Source organism: Quercus robur, chromosome 11, assembly GCF_932294415.1.
Source record: "Quercus robur chromosome 11, dhQueRobu3.1, whole genome shotgun sequence".
Taxonomy (NCBI): domain Eukaryota; kingdom Viridiplantae; phylum Streptophyta; class Magnoliopsida; order Fagales; family Fagaceae; genus Quercus; species Quercus robur.
In genome coordinates, this window is record NC_065544.1 from 44,872,376 (window position 1) to 44,883,030 (window position 10,655).

The 10,655-nt window shown below is 39.0% G+C and overlaps 2 protein-coding genes across 2 annotated transcripts; one reads left to right on the plus strand and one right to left on the minus strand.

The window, feature by feature from the left end:
- The first annotated feature begins 1,672 nt into the window (after positions 1-1,672).
- LOC126705457 (BTB/POZ domain-containing protein At1g63850-like) lies at positions 1,673-4,601 on the plus strand. The gene is made up of 2 exons (XM_050404483.1): positions 1,673-2,895; positions 4,074-4,601. The coding sequence occupies exons 1-2, from the start codon at positions 1,738-1,740 to the stop codon at positions 4,350-4,352; spliced, it is 1,437 nt and encodes a 478-aa protein (XP_050260440.1). The 5' UTR covers positions 1,673-1,737; the 3' UTR covers positions 4,353-4,601.
- A 1,534-nt stretch (positions 4,602-6,135) lies between these two features.
- On the minus strand, positions 6,136-10,349 carry LOC126705738 (uncharacterized protein At1g01500-like). Its single transcript, XM_050404912.1, has 4 exons — positions 9,970-10,349; positions 9,632-9,728; positions 8,095-8,898; positions 6,136-6,842 (listed from the first exon to the last, which is right to left on the minus strand). Exons 3-4 carry the CDS (start codon positions 8,800-8,802, stop codon positions 6,615-6,617), a joined length of 936 nt encoding a protein of 311 aa, XP_050260869.1. The 5' UTR covers positions 8,803-8,898; positions 9,632-9,728; positions 9,970-10,349; the 3' UTR covers positions 6,136-6,614.
- Positions 10,350-10,655: the final 306 nt, after the last annotated feature.

The window sequence follows — 10,655 nt, forward strand, 5'->3', positions numbered from 1 at the left end:
GTTGGAACAACAATAATGTGTCGCCGGTCATAAAGGCATCCTCATAGACCCTTGCTCGACAAAAACTTAACTCCACCGCCGCCTGAGCCAATGCGCAAGCCATCCCCATAGACGGCACCAATTGTAGGGACACGATTTGTTTAACGGCCCAAGAGTAACATTGGGCTCGTATGCAATGGACCCCAACAATATGATTTGTAGAGAGTGGGCTTGAATGGCATGACATTGGGCACAGGTGGACGGTTAGATCGTGGCGTCCATGGAAATTCTTGTACGGGTGGGCCTTGCTTGACTAGCTTAGCCTTCCCTTGGAACAGGTTGTAGGACTTTTGTCCTCGGACGCTGTCCAAGGATCCTTGTGCCCTTCCCTCTCTCTTCTTTTTCAGGGGGGAGAGAGTCCCCATTCCTTCTGGGGAGTTCTTCCTTTTATATCTTTGTTTCTTTTCTTCCTTCAAGTTCACGTGTAAGTCTCACCCTTTTTTCGGGGTGCAGACCTGTCCTGTCAACCCATACTCCAGTATGATTTGGGGTCGCTGGGAAAGTTAAAGGGTATGGTTTAGAGCATGGACTTGTCAGATACAGGGCTTGATATTATGATGTTGGTAGTTTTTTTCCTTACCCTGCCCCTGAACTCAGTTTCCCCCCTTCCTCAGGCATTTCGTGAGGTGCCGAGCAGTAGGTTGTCCTTGGCAATGGCTCTCCTCGGCGTGGGCCCCACCCCCTGGGCCCCCATGCAAAATGGGCCTGGGCCGCGAGTTCACTAGCCCCACACTACAAAACACACAAAAATCTGAAAAACATTTTCAATTGAAATATATTGTAAAATGAAACAAATAACTCCTAAGTATTTTTTTTAAAAAAAAAGGCTATCGACAGCATCCACATTGGTGGAGTCATAAATTTAGCAATATTGCTCCACAAAAAGCTATTTTATCTATTTTACCTTCTCACTTTGCATTACACTCAACATCAATGGATCTATATCATTAGCTATTTAATTAAAATAATATATATAAAAAATTAATTAAAAAGTACTGTGATCACAACCAAAAGAGTTTTTTTTTTTTTTTTTAAATTAAAAAGCAGTAATAACACAACAATTTAATATAAAAAAAAAAAAAAAAATTAACATATGAGCTACAGTACACATTCAAAAGTAACTGTAAAGCTAAAAAATATGATTTTGGCTTTACTAATGTAGTCACATTTTGGTATTTAGTGGTGCTAACTGAACTGACACTTCCTCTTGTTTACATACTACTTAAACATTTAGCATACATTTGCCCAGCATGTTTGCAATGTTTCGTGTTTTAAAACTCGGACCCACGGCATTGTAATAGTTTCAGCCAACAAATGAAGACCCACGACAGATTATTTGCTACAATCTTTTGCTATTGTTCACGTTTTATAATTATTTTACTATAATATTTTCAGTTTTTAATTTTTAATTTAAAAAAAGAACTAGTATCCAAACAGCCCTTAAAGAAAATAAATATGAAACATGTTATAATTATCCTTTAAGAAAAAAAAATATATATATATATATATATCTGGAGGCTTCGTTTATAAGCGAGTCACGATAACCCACCTGTCCATTCCACGTGCATCCCTCCATACCACAATCTCGATATAAATAAAAACCCGTTACAAAATCTTATCCTCTTCCCTCCCTCCCTCCCTCTCTCCCTGAAAAAAAAAAAAAAAAAATCCCAAATCACCTCACCGAAAAGGCAAAAAATGACAATCGGTTCCTCCAAGAAACGGCAGCGCGTTCTCCCCACCTCCACCCCCTCCTCCTCTTCCTCCTCCTCCACAACCTCCTCCTCCACCACAACCATCACAACCACCACCACCACAAAACCCTTCTTCAACGACCGCAACTCCGGCGACGTCGCCATCCGCCTCTTCTTCGAACTCTCCCCCTTCGACTCCACCTCCACCTCCACCTCCACCTCCACCAACACCAACGAAAACAGCATATACGAAGGCATCCAGACTCAGATCTACCTCCACTCCCACGTCCTCCACCGCTCCAAATACTTCTCCGCCCTCTTATCCGACCGCTGGCAAACCCAAACCCTAACCCAATCCCAACCCCAATCCCAAAAACCGTTAAAACTCAATCTAGGTATCCCACCGACCCCTACCTCCCTCCAATCTTACAAAACCGTCCTCCAACTCCTCTACACTCCCGATCTCTCCAATTCAATCGATTCCGTCTCCACGGCTCTCGATCTCCTCCCAATCGCCCTCGAACTCCTCTTCGAAGATCTCGTCAAATCGTGCGTCACCTATCTCGAGTCCGTGCCGTGGACCGAGGCCGAGGAGCAGCGAGTTCTGAGCATCGTCCCTCTCTTGAAACAAGACGAGTGCCAAGAGCTCCTCTCTCGGCTCTCGCCTCCGACCGAACCCGAAGAAATGCTGCACTCTCTGGTCTCGTCCGCGATCAACAAGTACCCGAACATGGCCTTCGTCAAGGCCTTCGTGGCCAAGCTGCTTCGAGACTACTCGACTCGAGACTCCGCCAAGCGGGTTCTCGAGGCGGAGTTCGAGAAGTGTATTCGCGTTGTCAAGGAGTCGCTCGAGGACTACTCGAGCCCCGATTTTAGAGGCGATCATAACGAGACCGAGGCGATACAGAGGCTGAATCTTCATAAGGCTATGACTAATGGGAAGCATTTGCTTTGGTTGATCGAGAGGATGATTGAGTTGAGGGTGGCGGATTTCGCCGTCAAGGCGTGGAGCGAGCAGGCGTCCTTCACTGCTGACTTGCAGCGGGCGTTTCAGGATGGTGCTTGGCGGAATATTGTCCCCGGTTTGCCTGCTGTCGTGCTTAGGTGCACGTCTAAGCTCGCCAATGCTGTCGCGGCCGGCACCATTTTGGCCACTAAACAGGTATTGCTTGCTTGGTTAATAGCTTATCATTACAATTCTTATGAAATGTACTTGAATTTGAGTATATGTGAATTTGTTAGCCCTACATTGCACACGTTATGATATTGGTTGATTGAGCTGCATTTGTAATTGTGATGGGCATGATTTATGTGTTGATCGATCGAGTTATATGTGATTTTTTATTTTGTTTTTTAAAGCCTTGATGTAGTAATCTCTGCAAATTGTGACCATGGTGGAAATATGTGATTAATGTAGAGTCATAGGTTAAGTATATGAACGCGCTTTGATGGATTTTTGACACTCGTGATTTAATCCATCTGGGCTGTCCCACATGATTTGGTGAAGCCAAAGATTTAGGTTAAAATAACATTTATTTATTTAAAATGATGACATAAAAACAGCTTTATTCTCTAAAATAGTTTACGGGGTCTAGGTAGTTGGTGCTGGATCTGGATTTCTTAGATAGGTGGGGGTATGTACCAGACTAGATGTATTCGTTCTTGGTCAAATCGTCATTGTCGTGCTTCCTACTGTTAATGGCTCATCCAATATGAGGAGGGTTCGGTGTCTTATTTTCTCATGATATTTCTATTATGTTTTCAATGTTTCCTTTGTCACTGTTGATCAAAAGGCAGTTTGCATGAAGAGTTGATGAATTGGGGAAGTAGTTCTGTTATTCACTATAGATTTGGTTTCCAAATCCTATATCTGGTGTCATGTTTCTGACGGAGAAAATAATAATAAGAAGCTAAATCTAACTTCTAAATAGTTAAGATTTGGAATGAAGCAAGTTAAGCACCAAAATGTGCTAAAATCCTAGTTTCCTTAGTTTGAGTGCATGTGAAAGTTTTATCATTGTTTGCCAAGTCTGTAAGGTTGTCTCTATTAAGCCCATATCCCTCTTGGCCTTCAACTTGATTATTGAAAGTTCTTTGTCAGAATTATCTTAGCAGGACTTTTTTGTAACCTTGGTGGGTAGTGGACATGTAATCCCTCTCAGACATAGGTTTTTAAATTGTTCTTAATGTATTCTGAACATCTCTAATGCTACTCAGCGTATACACCTATTTCACCACTGAAATAACACTGAATGCTACAACCACAAGTGAGCACTTTGATGGAATGATGAATCAATTGAAACTAAAAATCATATGTTTTCTTGTTCTCATATGTTTCAGATTAGAAAGAAGCTTGTGAAAGAGTGGCTTCCTGTTCTTGTTGTTTGCAAGGACAATGTCTCACCTATGTCGCCCAGTAACAAATCACTATACCTGGAACTGGAGGAGACATTCCTAAGAATAATCTCTACGCTGCCCATGTCCGATTCACAGGAGCTGTTGCAGCAATGCCTCAGCTTCTCAACCCGAAATGTTGATGATTGCCCTCACTTGTTAACAGCATTCGACACCTGGTTCCGCCGTGCTGCCCGACCTTCACAAACAGATGACCTCTGTTAGAAAGTACTGATGTTTATGTTGTGGTTATAGATTATTGTTGCACCATTGTAATGCTGTCATTACTGAGGTTTAGTCTTTCCTGTCAAATATTGTGCATATTAACCAGTGTTTAGATAGAACTTTGTGTGTACTGTGCATATAAACTGGAGGTGAACTTTGTGTGTATTGTGTATATAAACTGGATCATTCTCACTTCCGCAAGGACCGCAACAGAAGCAAGTCTGAATGCATTTGAAATCCTTCCAGATATCTCTCTGTCCAAAAATAAGTTTCATTAGGAAAGATCTATTGCCAACTGAGGCTGCTGCTTTTGAGTGCAATCTGATGCATTTTATTCCACTTCCCACTTGAAAATTTGAAAGCCCGACATATGGCTTCTGCACCTAAATGAACAAATTCTCTCCCCGAAAAATAAAATAAAGACGGTCATTCTTCTTGTTAGAATTGAAAAGATGGCTGTTCATTTTAGTCATATTCCTATTGCCAAGAATTGAAAAGATGTCCTCAGATTCAGTGGTGCAAGTGTTATTGAAACATAATTTTGTATATAATTTATAAATTTAAAAACAGAACCACGCCACCAGATTTCTGTATTGTACTTATCTATTATTTCTGCTGCTAGTTCTGTTATGGAAATTTATGAATTAGTGAAACTGAAACGAGGAATACAAGATTTATATAATTCTTGAAATAGAGTCGTACTCTTGTTGAAGTGTATTTCAAGTTGAGAGTTAAGTAATCCAAGTTTCGTTTTGCATGTTCCCTTACACAGCTTGATAATAATGCCGCTCACCAAAGGCATGGCTGCTAATTTGAACCCACTCTCCCAACGAGGCAATAATTATGTCACGCATTTGGCATATACATAATCTCTTTTACAATTACGTGGACTCACAATGTGAAACTCACATGTTATGAGTGAGAGAAGTGCGTATATTCAATACACAATATAACTTTTTCAATTCAAGTATATTCTCTGGCTTGTCAAAAATAGGCATATCAATCTCCTAGACAACAATAGGGAAATCAATTTAACACGAAGGGTAGGAGTAGGGATGGCAATTTTTCCCCGCCCCTTCCCGCTTCGTCCTGCGCGGGTTTTCCCTATCCTGCAAAGGTGGTGGAGTGAGGATGGGATAAGATTTTAGCCCCGCACCATGGAGCAGAGTGGGGATGGATTAAGAATTTTTAGACCCACCCCGCCCCGCCCTTCACCGCATTGTTAAGGGTTATAATTGTAAATTTTTTATACCCTAAAACCCTACTATTTAAACAATCATATCAATATTAGCTTATTTTATTTTACCTAATGTGGTTTTCTGCTTTTATTTTATTATGTGTTATACTATGAGATTTTTTTTTATGATTGTCTTGTTAAACACTTGGATATATTATTCAATTTCTTCTAAAAATTGATTCGATTTGATGAGATAAATTTAGTTGTAATTTCAAGTATATTTTTATTAATGAAATAGATTTCATTAAAAAAATTGTACTAGTTGTAGGACAAATTAACAAAAAGTAGAGTTTTACGGGGTGGGACAGGGCTTCGTGAGGCCCTAAGGGGCAAGGATGGGATGAGAAAATTTTCTCTGTCATGCGGGGCAAGACGGGGATGGGGCAAAACATAATCATGCAGGATGGGGACGAAGACCCCATCCTTCACCCTCAACACCCCCCACCACCAACCCCCCCCCCCAAATTGTCATCCCTAGGTAGGAGTTAGAACTATGGTATTGTGTGACTAACTACAGCCTAAAATTAGAATAATGACAATATAGTCAGCATGCCAAGCCAACATAACTAGTACAAAGACAAATTTGACAAATTGAGTCATGACCCGTTGAAAGGGATCTACATTTCTTTCCATTACCAAAACTTTACTGCTATCAACTCCTTACAAAACAAAAGAACTTCACAGATATAGAAGACCACAGCAGACAACACTTGCTATGTGAGGGTCGCACACACTAATGAGTTCATTCCCTACAAAATCAAGTGAAAGTGCTGCTGAGAGATTTCCTGCATTTATAGTTGTACATTTGAAACAAATGAACCTCTTGTAATGGATGCAAGGCTTAAGCCCAGCAGAGGCCAGGAAAAGATTGAACTCATGCATTCCTACACTTAATTGCAAAATCCATAAGCCTCCATATTGACAACTGTGACATGTCGGAAGTACCACTAAGTTAGCTGCCTTTGTATCATGGGGGAGTTGAAAGGATGACATTTTGCTAGAAGGGCGAACAAGAAAAGTGTGGATTAAGGTAGTCGCCTTCGAAAGTTGCTGGTGGTGCCTTGGTATGTTCGAACCAGCAAGCCCACTCCAATTCCAATTCCAAGACAAATGCTAAGGCCAATCCCGACACCTACTCTTACGCCAGCATTGAACCATGAAAGTTCTCCATCTTCATCTTCAAAATATGCTGTCCCAGTGTAGGGATTATTGTAGTCTTCATTTTCTGGTTTGTGGTTTGTGAATTCTGACATCTGCAGAATAAAATAAAATTAGCAGGGTGCTAGGTTATGGGTAGTAAACTTTAGTAGCAATGTAAAACATATGTAAACATAAAAATCTTCTTGGCGAAGACATCTTTGTTAATACCCTGATAAAAGTGCCCAGCGTATAATTCATGAGACAAGTATTACCATTATAATAAATTACACAAATCAGATGAAAGAAAATTAATCAAATCCTAGCTGCAATAATAATATCAATTATTGTCACACTTGGGCTATTGCACCCAACAGACCCTAAAGCGCTGCAGTGGACTTCAACTGATCACAAGATAAGTACAGAAATTGCATACTGGTTATCAGGGTGAAGTTCCTATAGGGATGGTAAAGAAATGCATGTTAAATTCACCCAAAGGATTTCTGAAAAGTAGTTAACATATGTTGTTCAGATTAAAGCAGCTTTTGCCTACTTGAGAGTATCGTGAAGTAACCAAAAGAAGTTTAAGATGCAACATATATCTAAAGGACGTCCATTTGTAGATCAGCTGATACACTAATGAAAGTCACAAATGAAAAGATACTGGCTTTAGCATATAGAGGAAGACCACTGATGGGATCCTTCCAAATCCACTTGTACGTGCGGTAATTATGTGAATATAATACAGTATGAACCAAAAGATAATTTCACCAAAGAAGGTTCTGATGACTCTATAGAACCTCTTTTTTTTATTGTTTGGGAGGGGAGCATTTGACTCCTTAACAAAGTAGGTGAAATTCTACCCATTTCAAGGCCAGGGTCATATTGAGCACACCTCTGTACTAAATCAAAATGGGTGTAAATGTGTACATACAGTTTCCACGGCTATTTTGTATTTTTTTAGTCATTACATTAGACAACCATGAAAGACCGAAGAAAGACGACAAATTTTTCTCAATTATACATCTCTGCCTGGACCTATCCTTCTGACCATGTGTATATTTGTAAAAGTCACTCAGAATAATGACACACAAAACAAAAAGGGTAGAATTGTCTTAGTTCTTAGCTTCAAACCATGTGCCAAGCACCTATCCTTCTGACCATCTAGGATAAGATTGTATATGCTTGTCCAGAGTCCAGACATAAAACATTCTATGCAACAAACAAGGGAGTGAACATTTAGCAGCAAACAAAGGGAATATGGGCAATGATAATGCAACACTTGCACAAAATATGAGCAGAACATCTAAAAGTCAGAAAAGCAAAAACCCATCTAAAACTTAAAGAATTAAATTAGCAAAACAGTACCTGCAAATCAAGCCCGGAAGGAACATCTTTCTGGCTTTCAGTCGTCTCATACTCAGGTATCGAATCCAACATGCACTTCCTCATATGCTTTTTTCGATGACCAAGCTGCAAAGACTTTGTTAAGATAATTGGAGTGCTCAAAAAGGACCCAGCAATGTAGACCTCAATTGTAGGTGAAGCCAAGTCTGGCCCTATCAATTGCTTACGCTTAAAGAAGCCAGTACCCGGAGTTATATCAGATTCACAATCAATGCTCCATCCCTGGCCTTGAGTATTTGATTCTCCAACAGAACCATTACTATTACACAATTCTAAAGCCCCTGATAACACAAGAATATCCTTATCAAAGACCTCAAACTTCACACTTCCTGTCATCCTGATACTATCAGTGCTAACAAATGTAGCTTCTTCAGACTTCTTATCTAGTCGATCCCTTCTAAGAAGGGTTGACACACCGTCGGAATATATGCTAGCTCTAACACCATTAACTTCAAGAAGTGTATCACGATTGAGTGGAATATGGTTTAGTGTGAGGTACTCAGGAGTGGAATCATCAATCTCACATTTGCTAACTCTAACATAAAAAACCCTCAAATCAAGCCAAGGTAATGACCCCTTGATGCAGGGTTGATATGAAGAATTCCTCATAACCATGTGCCCATTGTCAGTTGGCCCATTCCCATAAGATGAATCATAAGAATTCTCCATGGCTTAAGAGTTTAATCCTCAGTATAAAATTTCCACTTTAATTGAAATGATGATTTGGATAATCAAACAAATGAAACTCAGAAAAGGAAAGAAAACCTGCAGCCATATGAATGAAGTCAGATCAAAGAAATTTATACAGCATAAATTGGACATTGCAAAACCAAAAAACAGTGGAAACCACAAACACAGCTGATCAGTGTGCAGGAGAGAAAGGATTGGGGGTGTAAATTTATAACAAAAGAGATGAATCACAACCTCTCCAAAGACCCAAACTGTACAGAAGAATCTACATGAACAAAATAAATGACAAACACTTCTATTTATAACGGCAGAAATCCAGGACACAACACTTAACAGAAGGAAACAAAGAAAGAAGAGAGGAGCATAAAGTCTTAAAGTTTAAACTCAATTAGATATGGAACTGGTCAATATAGAGGGCTTCAACAGAAGAAGAGAACCAATATATGAAAACATTTTGCTCTGTAGGAATTGCACACAGAAACATAAAGACAAATAATTATGTAGAGGACAGAGCAATCACCAACCCAGAAGCAGAAATAAAAGATAAAGAAGAGATAAGAAGATGAAAAAAAAAAACTAGAGAAAAGTCCAAATAAAATAAGTCTGAAACCCAACAAATGTTCATAGCAAAAACCAAAAGCTGAAGAAAAAGGTCCCTTTCCAAACTGATTCACACCCAAGTTGAGCAGATTAAAAATACAAAATATATTTTACATCAAACCAAATTTCCAAGAAACAAGAAAGATAACCCAACAATTTAAATCTATAATTAAATAAATTACAATTAAAAACAAAACATTTAGTTTACCTTCAGAGAAACGAAGCATCACCATCAGGGCAATATGTAGCTGAAATAGCAGCCAAAAAATTCGTATACCTCCTTTATATGGTCTTCCTGAAATGTTCTGTGAAGATGAAAACAAACTAAGAATACACCTATCTGATTAAATAAAGTAACAAAACAAAACACCGCAAATTTCAATAAAACAGCCAATTGTGAACGACAAATAACTCACGTCATTTATACTAACATACACACAAAACAAAACCTCTCTCTCTCTCTCATTTTTTTTTTTTTTTTTTTCACAAAAATTACCATGGAATCATAACCAAAACTGTAATATTTAATAACGAGAAAAAACTCACCGTGTATGTATATATTACGTACTCTCTTTGCAGCCTATTATAATAAGCAAATCGAAATTCAGCCTCCAGTAGTGTTAGAATTGAGAAATAGAATTGACCCACCAATGGAACAAGACAGAGCTTTTGATCTCTTCTGTAGAAGAATCGTGGCCACGCAAAGTGCAAGTTGTCAAATCGAAAACGAAGAACAACCCATGTCCCTGTATTCGACAAACAAAATTGGATTTGTCTTTTTTCTTTTTTCTTTTTTTGTGATTAATTCACAATCGATCAAATCAAAAACTGAGAAAAAACCATGTCCTTAAATTCCAGAAACCATAACGGGTTGTCCTTTGTTTTGCTTTAATTTTGTTGTTGTTGTTGGGGTGGTGTTGGATTTGCAAGCATTATTATAACATATTAATAAAGTGGGGTCACTCTATCTGATATTCCTCGGATCTTATCCAAGTGAAAGCGTAGGTCACAAGGCCGAGGTATTGAAAACGATGGGCAACCTCTCTATATTATACAGTAAAGATTTATGAATCTTCGAGACAATAGCCTCCCCCTCAAGTCTCAACACTAATTGGTGAGGTCCGTACATATACGTTCTTGTATACAACGCCTTGAGAGAGAATTTTTTTTTTTTTTTTTTCCGCTGTTTGTTACAACATTATTGATATCTGGAAAATGGTTTATTTTTCTAA

Excerpts from the sequence above, each read along its gene's own strand:
- LOC126705457 (XM_050404483.1), top strand. The coding sequence starts at position 1,738 with ATGACAATCGGTTCCTCCAAGAAACGGCAGCGCGTTCTCCCCACCTCC. Across the intron at positions 2,896-4,073 it reads CCATTTTGGCCACTAAACAG|ATTAGAAAGAAGCTTGTGAA; the intron begins GTATTGCTTGCT and ends CATATGTTTCAG.
- LOC126705738 (XM_050404912.1), bottom strand. The coding sequence starts at position 8,802 with ATGGAGAATTCTTATGATTCATCTTATGGGAATGGGCCAACTGACAAT. Across the intron at positions 6,843-8,094 it reads CTTCCGGGCTTGATTTGCAG|ATGTCAGAATTCACAAACCA; the intron begins GTACTGTTTTGC and ends TTTATTCTGCAG.